The 21,162-nt window shown below is 40.9% G+C and overlaps 1 protein-coding gene across 13 annotated transcripts in view; it reads left to right on the forward strand.

The window, feature by feature from the left end:
• Window positions 1–1,416: 1,416 nt before the first annotated feature.
• Window positions 1,417–21,162, forward strand: part of LSM14A (LSM14A mRNA processing body assembly factor) — a 52,232-nt gene continuing 32,486 nt past the window's right edge. For 8 of the 13 annotated variants that reach the window (XM_060398033.1, XM_012190140.5, XM_004015149.6 and 5 more), the window contains exon 1: window positions 1,417–1,678. In XM_060398033.1, coding sequence (XP_060254016.1) covers window positions 1,558–1,678 — 121 coding nt within the window. In that variant the 5' untranslated portion in view covers window positions 1,417–1,557. Of the gene's footprint in view, window positions 1,679–2,538; window positions 2,678–3,084; window positions 3,125–4,857; window positions 4,947–14,996; window positions 15,207–21,162 lie in introns of all 13 variants that reach the window. The other 5 variants (XM_060398035.1, XM_060398040.1, XM_060398037.1 and 2 more) reach the window with 4 other exon arrangements.

The following is a 21,162-nucleotide window of genomic DNA, read 5'->3' on the forward strand; positions in this document are numbered from 1 at the left end:
TTCGATCTTAACAAGATCCCTCTGGCTGTGTTGAGAATTAGGGGGACAAAAGCAGAGGTAGAAGGGTCTTCTAGGAGGATGTTTCAATAATTCTGGGTGGTTTGTTGAAGGGCAGGGGTGGAGATGGTGAGAAATGATGAGATTCAGGATACAGTCTATACTTGAAAAGGACAGAATTTTGCAGTCAGAACAGATACAGGCCTGAGTGAGAAGTCCCACTATTATAAGGATGAACAGTTGAGTGGCAACATTAGGTTTAGAGGTGAAATCTTCAGACACACAAACTTGCCAATTAGAAATTCAACTAAAGATGCTGAAGAGGCTGTGGATGTTCCCTGACATATAAGTAAATAAACGATTTGGCAGCTATCAAGCCATCAGCCACTGTAGTCACACCCAACTGTGAACCCTGAGGGGATTCAGGATGGAGAAACGGTTTACTAACGTTAGATAGTTAAGGAAATGATTTCAATGAGCCCAGACTCTAACTTCTTCCCATACCCAGAAAAGTGTTGAATTTATTAGCTTGAGATGTATGGTTTAAGAGTAATCTTTTGATGTTAAACTACCTGGGTTTGTTGTTTTTGCTGTTTTTCAAAAACTCCTATATATCCTGTGCTCCTCCCTTACTTCTTCCGAGCAGTCCCTCAGAGCTGAGAGGCTATCTCCAGACTTAAGTCCTCAGCAAACGACCCCCCACCCCCCCCCCCCCCACCGGAAGAAAGCACAATTCTCAAGCTTAAGTTGAGCTTTTTTCTTAAGTTAACAATGCTATGGCTTAAATGAATCCGGAGTTCACAGAACTGAACAAAACTGCAGACAGTAGGGTTTAGCCTGTGTGCAATGGCACTGAAAGCAAGGAGAACCATTTGAAAGCTTTGGACAGAATCCCACGTCTAGAAGCAGCGAAGGGGAGTAGAGGGGAGACTCGCTCGGTGACAGATGCTGTAATGATGGCTCCATGAGGGGCGCAGTTGCTTCCAAAGGAAAATGACCAGGTCTCAGAGGTGCTCACCAAGAGCTTCGAGGCACGTTGGAACTTTCTAGCTAGAGGGATCCGCCTTTGCAGTGAAACTGGACTCAGGACAGGTTACAAAGGGTCTGGAAATGGCGTGGGCCACAGCGGAGAGCAAGAGGACCGCGCGCGGCGCCACGCCAGCCCACAGTATCCTTACATTCCGAGGCTCCTGGCCTCTCCCTGGATCTCCTCTCAGGCCTCGGGGAACGAGAGCAACAGACCAGGCCAAGCGGCACTGCTAGGACTTCCGAGGCAGCGAAGGAGCCCTGTTCCACCGGCCGCCAGGCGAGTCTCGCGAGACCTCGGCCTCCCCGTCCAGCATGCCCCGCGCCGCCGCCGCTGCTGCCGCCGCCGCCGCCGCCGCGCCGCGGCTTGAGGGCGGGAGGCTGGGGGAGGGTAGCGGAGCCGGCGCCGCCGCCATGTTGGGTCTGAGGCGGCTGCTGTAGGCGCCGACCGAGCAAGTGGGCGAGCAGAACGGCCACAGCGGCGTGGGATCTGCCTCTCTGCGAGCGGCCGGGAGCGGCGGCGGCGGCGGCGCCATGAGCGGGGGCACCCCTTACATCGGCAGCAAGATCAGCCTTATCTCCAAGGCGGAGATCCGCTACGAGGGCATCCTCTACACCATCGACACCGAGAACTCTACCGTAGCTCTCGCCAAAGGTATGCCGGGGCGGGCCTCGGGGTGGGAAGCCGGGCCGAGCGCTCGGGGCTGCGCCGAGCTCTCGGCTCGCGACCTCCTCGCTCCCTCCCCGCTCCACCGTCCTCCTTGGGGGGCCGCTCCCTTCCCTCCGTCCGGGCCCCGGCGTCGCGGGCCGGGCCGGGCCGCGGCCTCCCCGGGGCTCCCAGGCTTCCGCCTTCGATCCGGGGACTAAGGACCGCGGCCGGGCCGGGCGGGGCAGCCCTGAAGTCCGAGAACGGGCCGAAGAACACGGAGATACGCGTCTTCCAACTCCGAAATTCGGTGGTTCTGTCTTCTTAATCACCAAACAAAGCCTGAGTATTCAAAGAATTTTTCCGCCCAGCTTGAGTTTAAAGCGCTGATTTGCTGATTTTCCAGCACCCGTCTTCTCGCGTTTTTAATTTCAATTCGTTGCATATTCCTCAGGTGAACTTTAAGTAATGTGCCCAAACTTTGGGTTTCCCCTGCGACGCAGACGGCCTCGAAATGCCATTGGTACCTGGAGCAGATCACATCCCACTTGTCTCCTGTGTGGTATTTACCTGTTAAACCGGAATCCTTCTCCAAACCTGTTGTGCAACCATCTCTTTCAGATGTTTGCTGCTCTCCTTTCGGCCTTGTTTTTGGAAATCCGGTGGGAAGAAGGGTGCCAGCTTTTTCCGTGTCCCTTTTTCCCAGGGCAGATCTAAGTGGTCAGTGGGCGCTGACCGACCCCGGTGGAGGCTCTCTGGGTCCGAGAGTTCTGGGGTCGGGGAGGAAGGTGTCCACCCCAAAGTACATACCATTGCCCAGTCTTGTGGGTTTTGTTTCCGTTCACAAGTCTGGGTTTTTGTTCCGCCAGGAAACCAGGAAAAATATAAACTTTAGCTCCTGATCTTAAAAGAAGCCTCACAAGTTTTGGGAACATATAGGAGAGGGAAGCAAGATAACTAAGGTCATTTTCGCAGCACATCTGGAAGAGTTACAGAAAGAATAGCATGGTAAGGAGAGAAGTCCGGCGATAGGAAGAAAATTTTCTAAATCTTTCTTAAGAAAAAGATTAGTCTTTGACCGATAGGAGAGTCATTTCACGGTATCACGCAAATATTTAAAGATACTTTTTGGATTCCCTCGTACATCCTTTTTAAAACACTCTTGTTGGGACAAATTTTCTATCTAGGTAGGGAGTCTTAAAATTATTTTCTCTAAATTTTCTTTCCTCTCCCACCCGTCCCTCCCCCCACCCGCGTGCATATTTAGCTGTATAGTTTTAATTTTTATAGTTTTGTGGAATTGTGAAAAGGGCCCTCTAAAGTTTTTGATGAGAGCCACATACAAGCTAAAAATAGTATTTCTCATTAAAGTGGTTTAATAGTTTTTTTTTGTTGTTTTTTTGTTTTTTTTAAAGCATTGTTTGGGCCAATCTGACTTTGAAGGTTTCTTGCCAGGTTAGTGACTTATCAGTGAGTTTCCTGTGGTACCTTTACTTCTTACAAAGAAAAGAACCTATGCATTTTTAAGGTTTCTAATGTATTCATTTGTCTTTTTAAAAACAAAAACCTATAAATATATTCTTTTATGCAAGAACCTAAAAACATCTATATAGCAATGAAGTCTTTTTTAATCATTGATTTAATTTATGTCTGTTCTCATGGCTTTGATATGTAATCCCACGTACATAATATATTCTTTTTTTCTAAAGAAATTTGAGTTGTTGAATGTATAACAGAGGTTTGGGAATTGTGTTTGCAAAAATTGGAGTTACCAAATGTGGATATTATTCTACTTGGCAGTTTCTAATCTAAAACTGCTTTGTAACTGTGCAGTCAACAACCAGGTACTTATTTCAGATTTCAGAATTAGAAGTGGGATGTTTGGTGTTAAGATTTTAGAATTTACATGATTTGTTGAGTAATTTGATAATCTGAAATTCCACCTTTTTCAAAATTTGGATGAAGAGTGGCAGTCTACCTGATGAAGCCAAAAGTTCATTCATGGATTTTAGAATACAGTGTATTTAGAATACAGTATGTATTTGGATTTAGAGATCCTTGCTAACTCTTTTTAAACTATGAATTGAGTTATCTCTTTAACATTCTTAAAATTCTATTTAGGACCTTAATTCTTTTCCCCTTTAGAGAGAGGTGGGTTTTTTTCCCCTTAGTGTGAAATATAACCACATACGTTGTAAAGATATGTGGATAAAAATGAAATATTTTTAAACAAAGGTCCTTGTAACTACCACCCAGGGAAAGACAGGCTTTGCCAACATCCCACAAGCCTCCCACTCCTGTATCTTCTCATCAACAACTGCTGCCTTCTTAAGCTAGATATAAATATTATTCTGACATTGATCGTTTTATCACTTAAGTTACATCTCTGAATGATAAGAGTTTTGTTCCTTTTTGAACTTTATATAAATGGAATCATGTTGCATATACTTATTTTGGCTTTTGTTGTGACATAGTATTCCCTCATGCATATAACTTGTTTATTTCTACAGTTGCTTTGGATATTCTGAAGCTATTCAAATTGTTTAGTTTTGAGCAATTATGAACAATAACTTTGAGTTTACTGATACATGTTTATATAATTTTCTTTATGCTGTGTACTTTGAATTGCAGGATCCTGGGGAGTATGTCTTTATTAGATCATGAAAAACTGTTTTCCGAAGTAGTTGTTTACTAATTTTTATTTCAGTTATTAGTAAAGTATATGAGAGTTACAGTTGTTCCACATCTCTCACCAACAGTAATACTTGTAACCACCACTTTTATCAGGTATTTTAGTTCTATCCAATCAGGTATTTTAGTTAGTATCAGGTGTTTTAGTTCTGTCCAATCTGGTGGGTGTGCATTTGTACCTGGTTTTTAATCTTCCTGATTACTAGTGAGGTAAACACCTTTTCGTATCTTGGTCATTTAGATTTCATCTTCCATAAAGTGCCTTTGAAATCTTTTGCCCATTTTCCTGTTGAAATGCATGTTGTTGTTGTTGTTGTTGTCGTTGTTTTTCTTGAGTTCAGTATCAGAATATGAATCCTTTGCTGGATATATCTGTTGCAAGTATCTTTTCCCATTTAATGGTTTCTTTTGGTGAATAGAAGTTCTTGCTTTTATTGTAAATATGTTACTACTCTTTTCAATTGTGACTAGTGTTTCTTGTCCTTTTTTTTTTAAAGGAGCTTTTCCCTACCCAAGGGTCATGGACTTACTTTGATTATCTTTTCAACTATGATGCCCCTGTAATTGATTTTGTGTATGTTGTGAGGTATGTAAATATTTACATTTAGTAAGGAAGTCCCTTGGCTTATATGGTCCAGGTTATAATTTAGTTTCTTTACTTGGATATTACTTAAAATTTAAATCCATCTGAAACTATAGAATACTCTTAATATTGGGGGCTAGCTCTGTTTGATGTAGTATATAATTAGGATGACCATATGGCCTGTTTTGCCCTGGTGAAAAGTCCTTGTTTGTGCCTGTTATTTTGGTGAAATTGTTGAAACATCCTTTTTCTCTCTTGAAAATGTTGCAGTTTGGATAATAAATTGTATGGTCCCACTGTATGTAGTCAAAAGCCCAATGCCAGAGGTACTGCCAAATAGGTGTTATCTTTTATTTTCTGCTAGAGATTTCACAGACTAGCTTTAGTTCTATAAAAGTGAAATTGAGGTAAGTTTGATGAACTTTGATACATTGGAATCTTCTAAATCAATGTCAGGAAGTTTTAAGGGGAAGTAAGGAAGAATTTAATGTCAGTATAAGTATGTTAATAGATAATCTGGACTGTTGTTTGTTTCTTGAGGTCTTTATCACGGGTCTGAGTTTTTTTTCTTCTAGTACTGCTCATGACCTACATGTAATCATCTTTATTTGCATGTGTTTATTGTCTGAGCTCCTGGGACGAACAGATATTTATTAAATGAAGAATAAATGAGAATTATTTAGCATTTTAGTTTATTAATCTTATAGAAGTCTCTTGGGGATATCTCCAAATGTTTGCAGTTGTATCTCTTTAAAATTAAAATACTTAAAGTATGTTCCCTCCACCAAGAGTAAGAAATTTTGGAGAATGGGAATATAAGAGAATAAAATCTTTTTTTTTTTTTTTTTTTGGCTGTGCTGGGTCTTTCTGTGCACAGGCTTTCTCTAGTTACTGTGAACTGTACTGCACGGGCTTCTCATTGCAGTAGCTTCTCTTGCTGCAGAGCACAGGCTCTCGGTGCCTGGGCTTCAGTAGCTGCAGCTCACAGGCTCCAGAGCACAGGCTCAGCAGTTGTGGCATATGGGCTTGGTTGCTCTGTGACATGTGCAATCTTCCCACACCAGGCAGATTCTTATCCCCTGTACCACCAGAGAAGTCCAGGATAAAATCTTAAGACATGCGTGATATAAATGACATTGTTGGGGAGACAGAGTTTTTCACCTTATGGCTCAAGCTTAGTTATAATTTTCATTTAAAATTGAAAGGAAGAATCAATTCAGAATGTTTGAGGGAGCTGCAAAGTGATGATGTAGTTTGTAGGATACTTCCAATTGTATATGCACTTGTATTTGTGAATATGACACCCAAACACATAATAGATCCTGGATACCAAGAGATTCCCCACAGAATGGAAACTTTGTAGAGGCAAGGGTTTTGTCTCATTCATTGCTCTGTCCTTAGCAGCTGGAATAGTGCCAGGCACAGAGAAGACCCTTGGTAAATATTTGAATAAATGAAAGGAAACCTAGCTTTTGAAGGTTTCTCATTGTGGGAATCTCAAAGTTGGAGGAAACTCACATATCCTATAAGCATTATATGTGTGGATTTTAAAAGTATTTAAGTAAAATAGACTCAATTCAGTCACTCAGTCGTGACTCTGCGACCCCATGGACTGCAGCATGCCAGTTCCCTGTCCATCACCCACTCCTGGAGCTTGCTCAGACTAATGTCCATTGAGTTGGTGATGCCATCCAACCATCTCATCCTCTGTCGTCCCCTTCTCCTGCCTTCAGTCTTTCCCAGCGTCAGGGTCTTTTCCAATGAGTCAGTTCTTCGCATCAAGTGGCCAAAATAAACTAAATAGACAAAAGTGAGTAAAATTCTTATCTAACATGCATTTAGTTAACTGTACCTGGTTAATAAACCCTTAAAATGAAAATCATGTTGCCATTGAATTAGTAAGAGAGACTTTGTGAGGAAGAATGATTATATAAGCCAGCTGCTTTTAAAACAAACAGTTTGTTCTTAAAGAATCAGGTGATTGGTGGAGGAATAGAAAAGTGGGTAAATTGGTGGGTAAGTGGGTAATGATATTGCCCATTGGCATAGCTTACTCAACCTCTTGATTGTTAATTATCCACATAGTCATAAACTCCAGAGAGAGTGGGAGAGCTTTTATTGGGTGAAATGCCTGTGATGTGCTTTATTGATTTCTAGCCTTCTCTCTGATTTGGGGGATCTGAATCTAGCAATTCACAAAATCACTACTTAGGAACAACAAAGATCTAGTGAAACTTAGTGCTGCAGTTTCTTTTGGTTGCCCTATTTAGTGAGATTGCCAGAAGTTGGAGCCTTGGAAACAGTTTGTTGTTGTTGCATAGTCCACAGAAATTCTTGGTAATTCTGAGAGTCTCAGGTCAGGTGCCAGAAATTAACTGTACATTTTCCAATACAGTAAGAAAAGCCATGGCTTTCTTTTTCTTTCTTTCTTTTTTTAAATATTTATTTCTTTTGTTTGGTTGCACCACCAGGATCTTCAGTCTTCTTTGCGGTCGGTGGGGGTCTTTAGGTGTGGCATGTGGGATCTGGTTCCCTAACCAGGAGTCAAACCCAGGCCCCCTGCATTGGGCGCTCAGGGAAGCCACTGGACCATCAGGGATGTCCCAAGACATGACTGTCTGAATTGGAAGTAAAGAAAACAGCATAAAGCCTGAGGAAAATAATAGTAGAAGAAAAAAAATAGTAAGAGTAAAGAGATCTTACCTGTGTGACACATAGCAAGAGTTTTGTATTTAACTCAGTGCTGAAGTAGTAATAGCAGTAACTGTAGATGGTTTAACTTGAATTTATTACTCCATGATAAAAGGTGATCTCTATGGAAGCAATTTACCTTTTATTTTCTCTGTAATACTTTAAAGTAGTACTTCAGTTAGCTATTTTAAGAACTGGATATCAGTGAAGTAAAATTTTTAATGGATCAAGTGTGAGTTAGTCTGTAAAGTATTTTACTCACAAAGATTTATTCTAGTGTTGTGCAGTGTTTGCTTTTCTAAGCAAATGTGACCTAAAAGGCCAGTTGGAAAACTTAGTAGTGTCCTTGGACAAGTAATTTAATCTCAGCTTTAACTTTATATTTTAAGTAAGGATAGTGACGTGCATCTTTCAGAGTCATTCTCAGAATTAAATGAGATAATACCAGAAGTGAACTAGTTTGTTACAGTGCTTAATAGAGTAGCTTTCTCATTGTTATTTCCAACCACTGTCTCCATCTTTGTCTAGGTAACCCATCTCCATCAGTCATTCAGATCCACTGTAGCCTACAGCCTGTTGATCCTACTATCTTTCATTGACCCGCACTCTCCTTACAACTTTGCCACCTGTTTTAATTCCATGAGGAGTTGTTACAGTCAGAACAGAGCTTATACTGTCAACCCCCTTCCCCCTCCCACTTTCTTGTACAAACCTCACAGCCCTGATTATATCAGCACAGACATGCTGGCCAGTTTCACTGTGCCTTTATGTTCACTGAGCCCAGAAGTCATGGTTACTTCCCATATATTGTATATATTGTATGTCCTTACTCCATTCATTCCGGTTTTGTACATGACCATTCCATTCCTTGTTTACCTCAGACTTCTGTCATCTCTTCCCGCATCTTCACTTTCAGCCTGTGAACCTTGCTGCTTCTTTATTTGAGGAGAGAATAGCAAACAGAAGAGAATTTTGCTCAACTCATCCCACATGTACCCAGTAACCTGCATCTGTCCCAAACCTCTCCTTTTCTCTGTTTAGGTAAACTGTTCTCTCCTAAGGTCACCCATGCATTTGTGCAGTAGGTTTCATCCCCTCTTGATGATTCAAGGACATTGCCCCAACAGCCTCTCCTGCATATTCAGTTTCTCCTTCTCTACCAGACCTTTCCTGTCTACTCACAGATATGCTGTTATTTCATCCATCTTAAAAACAGCAGCAGCAGCAACAACAAAAACACTGTTATTCTTAATGCAGTTACTCTTTTCTATCTACTGCCCCATCTCTCTCCTTCCCTTTACACCAAAACTCGTTGAAGAAGTTGTCTATATCAAGGTTGCCAAAGATTTCCATGTTGCCAAATTCAGTGGCTGGTTCTTATCCTCAGTCTACTTGACTGATCAGCAGTGTACTGCACAATCTGTCTCTTCTGCTTCTGGCTGTTTTTTCACCTGATGTCATCCTAGTTTTCTCTTAGACCTCACTATCTCCTTTGTGATTCAACTCCTACTCCTCCCATTGTTGGAGGGGACCAGGGCTTAGTTCACATCTTCACTGTCTTTTTCTCTTTCTCTTTTTTCTTTCATGTTGGTTACAGATTATTTCCTTGTTTTATCATGTGCACTCTTCTCTTGATTTCATTCTGAATTTCATGACTTCAGATGCTGTCTATAGATTATTGTCTCCATCCTGCACCACCCGCCCCCCCGCCCCCCGCCCCACAGACTCCTGATTTGTGTATCCATCGGCTTCCTTGATATTTCCACCTGGAAGGATGTCTGCTAGGCACCTCCCGTTCAATATGTCCCAAACCTATTTCTTCATCTAGTTGTTTCCTTCTAATTGAAGACAATTTATTCTTTTAGTTGGTTAAGATAAAAAAATCTTTGAGTCATCCTTAAATTTCTCTCACAGTACGTGTTTCGGATCTCGTCAACTAATTCCAAGATATATGCAGAATTTTACTTCTTACCACCTCTGCTACTTTACTACTTTGCATTATCTCTGTCCAGTCTGTTCAGAGACATGCAGGGGTTCCTGTTTCTTGTTTACCATGTTGACTTCTTAGTTGGTTCTTTTCCCCTCAGTTTTGCATAAGTACATCTTTGTCATTAAAAAAAAAAAAGGTGGCATGTGTGGGTGGCAGATTTTCTTGGTGAATCTATGTTTTTCTTGATTGCTTGATTGACTGGCTATATTATTATGAATCAGATTGTTTTTTCATATGGACATTTTAAATTATTGGATTATTGTATTCTAACATTCTGGTGTTGCTGATACCAATTTGATTCTCACTTTTCTCTCTTGGAGTTTTGAAGTTCTTGGAGTTTTGAAATATTGCCACACTGGAGTGTGTTTTTCCTGAGTGATTTCAGTGGGTCTTGTAAATCTGAAGACTCAGGTTTCTTTAACCTAGTAAATTTGCTGTCTTTGTCCAACTCTCAGATTAGTTTCTCTTTCACGCCGGTGTTTTTTGTTTTATTTTTTAACTCCTATTGGATAAAGTTATTTTTAATTAATCAATTTGCTTTTAAAAATATTTTTATATCCCTATTGGTTATATCTTTGGGAGATTAAAATAAAAATCCAACCATAAGAAAGAATACCCAACAAAGCAGCTTAGAGGGTTGAGGCTAAATTTAGACTGCAAATTGGACTTGCTTTTCCTTTTTCTTCCTGTTTATAAGTCTTAACTCAAACTACATGAGAAGGCATTTTTTAAAAAACACATAAACCCATAAAAGAGAAAGTAGAATTGGAAAGGGGACAACAGCAACAAAATTTTGAAGGGTGAAAAAAAAGTTTTTGTCTTTTGAGTTTAAATGTCTTCTTAGCAGAATTTAGCTGCAGACTAAGGAGGCAGTGGGTAAAGCCAAGAAGTAAACCTGATTTGTACCCAAACTCCTAAAAGTCTCAGGAATTGGCATCATCATATGCAATGAAAACAAGGGCTGTAGTAATTGGGTGAAGATAGAGGTCAGAACTGGAAGATTAACTTGAAATTTGTTTCAACAGTGGCCAGATTTCCAAAGCCCCCTTTGCATTTCCCACATCTAGGTGGATAGCTACTTCTCTCCGATCCTGGTACTCTGGTGAGGTTAAACTAGAGATTCTGGAGAAACCTCAGCACATTTAGGAGCAGAGGTACCTACCACACCAAAGACAGCACGGAGCACAGGGAGCATAAGAGCAGCTTGTACATGCCTGGGGCTTATTACATCCATTCAGGAGAATTGCTGAGCACCTTTTATGACTCTGTGTTAGACACTGTGCTATATTCTAGGAAACCAAAGAGCCAGAGACAGGGTTCTTGAGGACCCAGCAGCTGAGGTAGGGCCTGACAGATAGTCACAGTTAGCCGCAGGAAGAGGATGTCTAGGAAGAAGTGTCCAGTCCTAGGTCACGGGGAGTTTTGCAGTCTGTCAGGAAAGTGAACACAAAGTCACAAAGGAAAGAGAACCAACAGCTCTGGAAGGTCCCAGTGAAAATGTATCAAATAACAGACGCAGGCCCCTTCCTCCCCTTTTATTTTTCTTCCCCTGCTACATTTATCTTAGTTCATTCAGTTTGTCATTTGAATAGCACACTAACAAGTCAGTTTTCTTGGTGGGTTGTAAAGTGAACATGAAAGTCGCTCAGGCATGTCCAGCTCTCTGTGACCCCATGGACTGTATAGTCCATGAAATTCTCCAGGCCAGAATACTGGAGCGGGTAGCTGTTCCCTCCTCCAGGGGATCTTCCCAACCCAGGGATCAAACCCATGTCTCCTGCATTGCAGGTGGATTCTTTACCAACTGAGCTATCAGGTGGATTGTAAGGATCCCTGGAAAGTTTTTAGCCAATGAAGTGATTTGTCAGAGTCCAGCTGTAGGATATTTATGCTGACAGCATTGTGCAAAAATTGCGAGTGAGGGACAATTGGAGCTGACAGTATTGAATGATAGTACCTATAATGATTCCTATCCACCAAAATTAGGAAAGGAGCAAGAGGGAATCAGGTTTATCCTTCTAGATGCTACTTGAGCATCCTCACCCCTTCAAAGCCTTCCCCAGTTACCCTGGTCAGAAACTGTATGTTGCATCTTCTGTGTTTGCAGTTTATCTTCTGTTTTCTTTTTGTGCTTAGCAACCTTTTCTTATTTTTCGCTATAGACTAGTTTTCAACATCTTTCCCTCCTTGTGTCCTTTGTGCTTAACAAATTAACTGTTGATAACATGCAGGATTATTATTTCTGAAAAGTCTTCTTCATCAGAAAATGAGTGGTTGAACTTGACGTTTTATAGGAAAGGACACTATGATAAATGAAGATGGTATTGAGGATATTTTATTCTCTCAGATTAGGAAGTGATAATAAGCATTAACAATTAGTAAGTAAGCATTTACTGTTGCTGTCCTGTGCTTCACAGAACTGTTTCAGGATCTCTCCTGTTTGCCATTTCAGAAAAGCCCTAGTTTTTGTGTTTTGCATTACCGCTGCTGCTGTTTTGTATCACCGTCTAAATTATCAAAGTGCCTTTTGGTTTTATAATTCTCTCTTCTTGGCACTCTTTCTAAATTCTTAGGCTAGTCATTATTTCCTTTTACTCAATCTGAAATGCTAATGGTTGAACAAAGAAAGGTATGTCTTGAGTAAATCTGCACATATTAATAATCCACTGGGAGGAAGCAAGTGAAGTTGCAGGGTCTTAAGTCTATAATCATGGAAGATGACTTTGGGCTGAAAGAAATGTAGAAGTCTTTCTTCCCCCAAAACTGTGAGGAAGAGGGGAGAAAATGAGTGAAGATATGAAATGTATTAATGAGAAGGACGAGATCATTTGGAGTCTTTCTAGTCAAAGAGGAGTTTACTTTCACTTTTAGAATTAAGTGATAAAGAGTTGGTTTTAAGAATATGTTTGAAAAGGTGAGAAAAAGTTATCTGGGCCATGAACTCTGTTATCGTAGAGTCACCAGTGACTGGCCTGTGACTTGAGGAGATTGAGAATACTGCAGAGAGGTCAGTAGTAAAGTCACTGTTGGGGAGGACAGGTCTGAGGTACGTACAGGAAAGGATTACGGAGGCTGGAGACAGATGGTTTTATTTAGCGCAGTATTAGACCCTAACAGAAAGCAGTGTGGATAAGGGTGAAGAATGGACCAAAGCAGGGCGTACAAGGTGTGCCAGAAGTAGAGGTTTGCAGTTAAAAGCTGGGATGTGATTTCAAAGAGCAGCCCTGTGGAATCTTATGTTTTAAATCTCCCCACCCAAGTAAAAAAAATCTGGAGCCCACTTACCACTATCCTGCTCTCAGGGTCTGTGGATACTGTGTTGTAGAAGAGAGAGTTGATAAATGAAGATCTTTTAGTATTTAATTAAACCTTGTGTTAAACCCTATATAACAGCTTATTCCAAATATGTAGAATCTCAAATAGTTTCAGCAAGAGTTTGTATAGCATACTGGATATGCACTAAGAACTGTACTTAAAGATAAATGTAAGGAAAATAAAAATACCAAGTGGAGCTTTTTGTTTGTTTTTAGATTTATTTATTTTACCTTAGCTGTCGTGATGGGTCTTTGTTGTTGCTCATGGACTTTCTCTAGTTCCGAAGAGCAAAGGCTACTCTCTTGTGGAGCATGGACTCTGGGCATGTGGGCTTAGTTGTTCCACGGCATGTGGGATCTTCCTGGATCAGGGATTGAACCGGTGTCCCTTGCATTGTAAGGCAGATTCATAACCACTGGACCACGAGCAAAGCCCCCAAATGTAGCTTTTCAGCACTTCTCCCTAACCCCCACTTGATGCTTATATGCTGTTTTTTTTTTTTTTAATCCATGTGCTATACTTTCTGTTTTCCCATTCTGTTGATGTCCAGCTGTTATTTCTTTTTGCTGTAAATAGTCATTTTCCCATTTTATTCTAAGTAGGTTTATTGTGTAGTTTAATTCAGTTCCTTTGGTATTAAACAGTGCTCAGTAATTTTGGAAATAGCTTACTTAATAGCTTTTTCCACTGTGAAATTTATTCAAGAAATATTCAAATGTCAGCACTATTTAGGGCACTGTGTTAGCTACTTGTGTTAATTGCAAGGATACAAATCTTTGTCCTGAAGATCTTTCGATTTTAAAAAAGGTCACTATATACAGTGGTAGAATGCTATATGATTTTTAAAGGAAGAATATGTTACCAGCATCTGGGAATATTACTGGTAGAGTTGGGTGATGGCTAGTGTTATGGCACTTTGCCTGGGCCATTGTGAGCTTAGTTGTGCAGTCATGTCCAACTTTTTGCAACCTCATGGACTATAGCCTGCCAGGCTCCTCTGTCCATGGGGATTCTCCAGGCAAGAATACTAGAGTGGGTTGCCATGCCCTCCTCCAGGGGATCTTCCCAACCCAGGGATTGAACCCAGGTCTCCCACATTGCAGATGGATTCTTTACCCTCTGAGCCATGAGGGAAGCCCACTCATAGCCAGGCCACAGTGCCCAGATATTTGGTCAGATATTTTGGATGTTTCTGAAGGGTTTTTTTTAACCAGATTAATATTTAAATTATTGTACTTTTAAGTAAAGCATATTTGCTCCCCCATGATGTGGGATGTGGGTGGGCCTCATCCAGTCAGGTTGAAGGTAATAGAACAAAGACTGACCTCTTCTGAGCCAGAAGGAAAGAATGCTACCAGGAAACCACCTTTGGACTCAAACTGCAACTCTTCTTCAGGTCTCCAGCCTGCTGGCCTACTCTGCACATTTTGGATTTTCAGATGAGCCAATTTCTTAAATCTCTCTGTGTCTATATATGTGCATTCTGTTGGTTCTGTTTCTCTACAGAACTATGATGAATATAAGTAGTATCTAAACTGAACTTTAGGATAGGTCACGTGTAGAGAGGCGCTTTGGTGGAGGACAGAAAACTTGGTCTGTGTATGGAGAATGATGAGCTTGGTTCGAACTTACGTTCGGATAAGTGATTGGGACCAGGTCTTGCAATTGATACTTGAGAGGAGTTTTAATTTTAAGATTGCTTCATAAATGTTATTATGGATTTCCATTTGAACTTAGTTTTCCAACTTACTTTTGGACATTTCTTGAGTAATCAACCTTTTGTTTATTGCTCTCACCTTTTAGTATTCAGGAGACTTGTTTTTCTTGTTTATCAATCAGTATCAGAGCCTAATTTATAATTTTTAGTTTGTGTCCAAAAGTTAAGGCTTTTGGAAAATATTAATGTCATTTTGATGGTGCCAACTACATTTAACTGTGGATATATTCATTGTATTTAAACTTAACAAAGCTTTGGTATTTTATAATGGAGATACTGTATTGGGAATTTGGTCACTACAGCTCTTCCCTCTTGTTGTGTACTTTGACTATATGTATAGGTATTAAGGGTCTTCCCCTGGTGGCCAAGTGGTAAAGAACCCGCCTACTAATGCAGGAGAAGTGAGTTCTATCTTTGCGTCTGGAAGATCCCCTGGAGAAGGAATATGGCATCCCATTCTAGAATTCTTGCCTAGGAAATCCCGTGGACAAAGGAGCCTGGCCAGCTGCAGTCCATGGGGACACGATTCAGCGACTGAGTATGCACACACGTGGGTATTAATACACTGTGAACCAAGTTTGACATTAGTGTATGTTTGAGTTTGCCATGATCTAGAGATAGAGTGGCTCAGACGGTAAAGAGTCTGCCTACAATGTGGGAGACCTGGGTTCAGTCACTGGGTCGGGAAGATCCCCTGAAGAAGGAAATGGCTACCCACTCCAGTATTCTCGCCTGGAAAATCCCATGGATGGAGGAGCCTGGTAGGCTATAGTCCATGGGGTTGCAAAGAGTCGGACACGACTGAGCAAATTCACTTCAGCTTCAGAGATAGAGATATTTTAGATAAATGATTTTGCCAGAACTTTGACCCTATTTCTTTATTTTAAAAAAAAGTATCATGGGATACATTTCTATTAATAAATCTTTGCTATTTGTAGCCAGAAGTAGGGAATTGATTATATTCTTTAAAAATTAATGCAGGAAAGAAATACTTTCCCTACTTCCCACTCTTTTTAACATTAGCTTAAAATGTGTACTTTTCTATTTTGGGAAATAAAAACTAGACTACTTACTAAAGCAATGTAACAACGTGAAGTTAAGCATATAGAGGACAACTTCTCCTAGTTTCAGCATTCTATTCCAACTATTACTGTCATTTTGTGTATTTTCTTACTGCTATATTTGTAGGGGTGTGTCTGTGTGTTTCATTTTTGTTTTTTGCCTCACCTCAAGGCATGTGGGACCTTAGTTCCTCTACCTGGGAGACCAGGAATGGAACCTACACCCCTGCAGTGGAAGGGCAGGACTGCCAGGGAAGTCCCTGTGTGTGTTATTGAAGTAAAATTCAAATAACATAAAATTAGCCACCATAAAATGTATGAGTTAATCTAGTCACAGTGTTGTGTAACCATCAGTTCAGTCGCTCAGTTGTGTCCGACTCTTTGAGACCCAATGGACTGCAGCACACCAGGCCTCCCTGTCCATTGCCAACTCCCAGAGTTTACTCAAACTCATGTCCATTGAGTCAGTGATGACATCCAACCATCTCATCCTCTGTCGTCCCCTTCTCCTCCTGCCTTCAGTCTTTCCCAGCATCAGGGTCTTTTCCAGAAGACAAGTCAGCTCTTCTCATCAGGTGGCCAAAGTATTGGATGGAGCTTCAACATCAGTTCTTCTAATGAATATTGAGGGCTGATTTCCTTTAGGATTGAATAGTTTGATCTTCTTGCTGTCCAGGGGACTCTCAGGAGTCTTCTCCAACCCCATAGTTCAAAAGCATCAATTCTTCGGTGCTCAGCTTTCTTTATGGTCCAACTCTCACATCCATATGTGACTACTGGAAAAATAATACCTTTGACTAGATGGACCTTTGTTGGCAAAGTAATGTCTCTATTTTTTAGTATGCTGACTAGGTTGATCATGCTTTTCTTCCAAGGAGCAAGCATCTTTTAATTTCATGACTGCAGTCACCATCTGCAGTGATTTTGGAGCCCAAGAAAATAAACTCTGTCACTGTTTCCCCATCTATTTGCCGTGAAGTGATGGGACTGGATGCCATGATCTTCATTTTTTGAATGTTGAGTTTTAAGCCAGCTTTTTCACTTACTCTTTCACTTTGATTTAGAGGCTCTTTAGTTCCTCTTCACTTTCTGCTATAAGGGTGGTGTAATCTGTATATCTGAGGTTATTGATTATTTTTCCCTACAGTCTTGATTCCAGCTTGTACTTCATCCAGTCCAGTGTTTCTCATGATGTACTCTGCATAGAAGTTAAATAAACAAGGTGACAGTATACAACCTTAACAGACTCCTTTCCTAATTTGGAACCAGTCCATTGTTTCACATCCAGTTCTAACTGTTGCTTCTTGACCTGCATACAGATTTCTCAGGAAGCAGGTCAGGTGGTTTGGTGTTCCCATCTCTTTAAGAATTTTCCACAGTTTGTTGTGATCCACATAGTCAAAGGCTTTGGCGTAGTCAATAAAGCAGGAGTAGATATTTTTCTGGAATTCTCTTGCTTTTTCTCTGATCCAACGGATGTTGGCCTTTTCCTCTCCCTTTTCTAAATCCAGCTTGAACATCTGAAAGTTCATTATACTATAGTTTGAGCACTCTTTGACATTGCCTTTCTTTGGGATTGGAGTGAAAACTGACCTTTTCCAGTCCTGTGGCCACTGCTGAATTTTCCAAATTTGCTGGCAAATTGAGTGCAATACCTTCACAACATCATCTTTTAGAATTTGAAATAGCTCAGCTGGAATTCCATCACTCCCACTAGCTTTGTTCGTAGGAATGCTTCCTAAGGCCCACTTGACTTCACATTCCAGGATGTCTGGCTCTAGGTGAGTGATCACTCCATCTTGGTTATCTGGCTCATGAAGATCTTTTTTTGTGTAGTGCTTCTGTGTTCTGCCCACAGTTTGAAGGACACTTACTTTAATTTCTCATTTCCCCTTCCCCAGCCCCTGGTGGCCACTAATCTGCTTTCTATTTCAGTAGATTTTCTGACTCCAGATAAATGGAATCCTAATATGAGATCTTTTGTGATGGACTTCTTTCACTTAGTGTGCTTTTAAAATTCATCATATTGTAGTATATTTCAGAATTTAATTCCTTTTTATGGCTAAATAGTCTTCCATTATACCAGATACATTGGGGGCTTCCCTGGTGGCTCGGATGGTATAGAATGTGCCTGCAATGCAGGAGAGCTGGGTTCAACCCCTGGGGTCGGGTAGGTCCCCTGGAGAAGGATATGGCAACCCACTCCAGTATTCTAGCCTGGAGATCTCCATGGACAGAGGAACCTGATGGTCTACAGTCCCTGGGGTCACAAAGTGTTGGACACGACTGAGCGACTAACACACTCTGTGTATTCTTGCCACCTCTTCTTAATATCTTCTGTTTCTGTTAGATCCATACCATTTCTGTCCTTTATTGTGCCCATCTTTGCATTAAATGTTGCCTTGTTATCTCTTATTTTCTTGAAGAGATCTCAAGTGTTTTCCTCTATTTCTTTGCATTGATTGCTGAGGAAGCCTTTGTTATCTCTCCTTGCTGTTCTTTGGAAATCTGTATTCAGATGGTTCTATCTTTCCTTTTCTCCTTTGCCTTTCGCTTTTCTTTTCTCAGCTATTTGTAAGGCCTCTTCAGACAATCATTTTACCTTTTTGCATTTCTTCTTCTTGGGGATGGTTTTGGTCACCGCCTCCTGTACAGTGTTACAAACCTCCATCCATAGTTCCTGGGTGATGCTCTGATATCACCTAGGAGCTGTGTGTCACAAACCAGAGTCAAAGACCAAACATTAGAACATTTATCTTTTAAAAAATTAACAGAAGTTTTGGAGCTCTGGTCAGAAGCTAGAGATGAGAACCTATTTATATGGGCTTCCTTGGTGGGTCAGATGGTAAAGCACATGTCTGCAATGTGGGAGACCTGGGTTTGATCCCTGGGTTGGGAAGACCCCCCTGGAGAAAGAAATGGCAGCCCACTCCAGTAGTCTTGCCTGGAAAATCCCATGGACAGAGGAGCCTGGTAGGCTATAGTCCCTGGGGTCACTAAGAGTCGGACACGACTGAGTGACTTCACTTTCACTTTCACTCTGGTGGCTCAGATGGTTAAAAATCTGCCTGCAGTGCAGGAGACCCAGCTTCAATCCCTGGGTTGGGAAGGTTCCCTGGAGAAGAGAATGGCTACCCACTCCAGTAAATTCTTGCCTGGAGAATTGCATGGATAGAGGTTTGATCTCCTTGCAGTCCAAGGAACTTTCAGAAGTTTACTCCATGATAGCCAGCATCATATTCAGTGGTGAAAGACAGAAAACATTCCCCTAGGAACAGAAACAGGACAAGGTTGTCCACTTCCAGCACTGTTATACAGCAGTGTATTAGAAGGCCTAGCCAGCACAGTTAGTCAGAGGGACTGTACTGTCATGAAGTATAGTCCCTTTGATGTACTCTTTGATTCAGCCTGCCAGTATTTTGTTGAGGATTTTTGTGTCTGTATTCTTAAGAGATTTTCATGTAGTTTTCTTATGGTAACTTTGTCTGGCTTTGGTATCAAGATAATGCTGGCCTCATAGAATGTGTTAGGAAATATTCCTTTTTCTTCTGTTTTTTTTGGAGGAGTTTGAATAGGATTGATGTTAATTCTTAAAATGTTTAGTAAAATTCACCAGTGAAATTTGATATCACCAGTGAAGTCTGGTCCTGGTTCTTTGGAGGGTTTGACTACCAGCCCAGTCTTTTGTTGGACTTGTTAAAGATCTGTTGAGATTTTCTGTTTCTTCTTGAGTCAGTTTTGGTTATTTGTATATTTCTGGAAATTTTTCTTTTTTGTCTAGATTATCTATTTTGTTGGCATACAATTGTTAGTAGTATTCTCCTATAAGTTTTTTAATCTGTGTAAGGTTGGTAGGAATGTTCTTGCTTTCATTTGACTTTAGTTGTTTACATTTCCCCATCTTTTTCTGTAGTCTAGACTAGAACCCCAGGGATGGGGGAGCCTGGTGGGCTGCCGTCTTTGGGATCGCACAGAGTCGGACACGACTGAAGCGACTTAGCAGCAGCAGACTAGCGAAAGTTTGTCTATTTTGTTGATCTTTTCAAAGAACCAACTTGTGGTTTTAATGGTTCTGTGTCTCTGTTTGCTGTGTTGTTTATCTTGGCTTGAATTCAGTCTTATTATTTCCTTCCTTCCTTCTGCTGGGTTTGGGCTTAGTCTGCTCTTTTTCTGATTTCTTTCATCTTTTTGTTCTCTCTTTCTTTGAGTGCACCGGGTTTAGTTGCAACCCTCGGTTTCTTCGCTCATTAGTTGCGGTGTGCAGACTATTAGTTGTGGTGGCCTGTGGGTTCTAGTTCCCTGACCAGGGATCAGACCTGGGCCCCCTGCGTTGAGGGCACAGAGTCTTAGCCACTGGACCACAGGCAGATTCCTCTAGTTTCTTAATAGATGATTTGAGATTTTTAAAATATAGCATTTATAATTATAAATTTCTTTCTTGAGTATGGCATTCTTTATATCCCCTAATATTGGCAGGTGGTGTTTTCTTTTTCATTTGTCTTCAAGTTTTTTCTTTATTTTTAAAAAAAATTTATTTTTTTAGTTGAAGGTTGATTGCTTTACAGAATTTTGTTGTTTTCTGTCAAACCTCAACATGAATCAGCCATATAAAATTTTTCTTACTTTCCCTAGCGGTATCTTTTTTGTCTTATTGGCTCTTTATGAGTCAGTTGTTTAATTGCCAAATACTTGTGATTTTCTAAGTTCCCTTCTATTACTGAGTTCTAGCCTCATTTCCATTTTAGTCAGAGAGGATACTTGATAAAATTCAATTTTTTTCATTTATTGAGGGTTGGTTTGGCCTAAAATTTGGTCTGTTGTGAAGAATGTTCTATGCGTAATGTAATGTGCATTCTGCTGTTGTTGAGGGGGAGAAAAGATATTCTAAATCTTCTAAATGCTTTCTCCAGTACTACTGAGGAAGCCAGTTTTGCCCTGCCCTTGAGGGTTAAAACAATGGTCAGCCTCTCTGGCTGGCTTCTCAGTGAATTTTTAGGTAGATCATAGCATACAACCCTAAAGTTTTGTAGGACACTATCCCTGTTCCCCACATGGCACCAGCAAGCTAGCCAGAAACATGGGCTACTGTCCCCATAGCTGCCTTTTACAGAGATGGGAGATGATGAATGGTAATAGCCAGCCGCTGTGCAAAATGCCAGAATTCACCAAAAGTTAGCAACCTCTTTCTTCGTTAGATGCTCACTTGGATTCTACAGGCATCTGGTTAGACTCCATAATGCCAAAATGGTTTCTTCAGATCATTTGCCAGCCCAGTAGTTGTTTGGGTGGAGGGACCATTCCTGGATCTTCTTACTCCACCATCTTGCATGATGCCCCTTACACCTATGTATTTATTTTAAATAGTTGTAATCTTCTGAAATTAATAGTTTTATAATCTGCCTCATGCATAGTATGTTTAATGTTGTTGTATGTTCACCTAACTTT

This window comes from Ovis aries, chromosome 14 (genome assembly GCF_016772045.2).
Source record: "Ovis aries strain OAR_USU_Benz2616 breed Rambouillet chromosome 14, ARS-UI_Ramb_v3.0, whole genome shotgun sequence".
In the NCBI taxonomy this organism is placed as follows: Eukaryota; Metazoa; Chordata; class Mammalia; order Artiodactyla; family Bovidae; genus Ovis; species Ovis aries.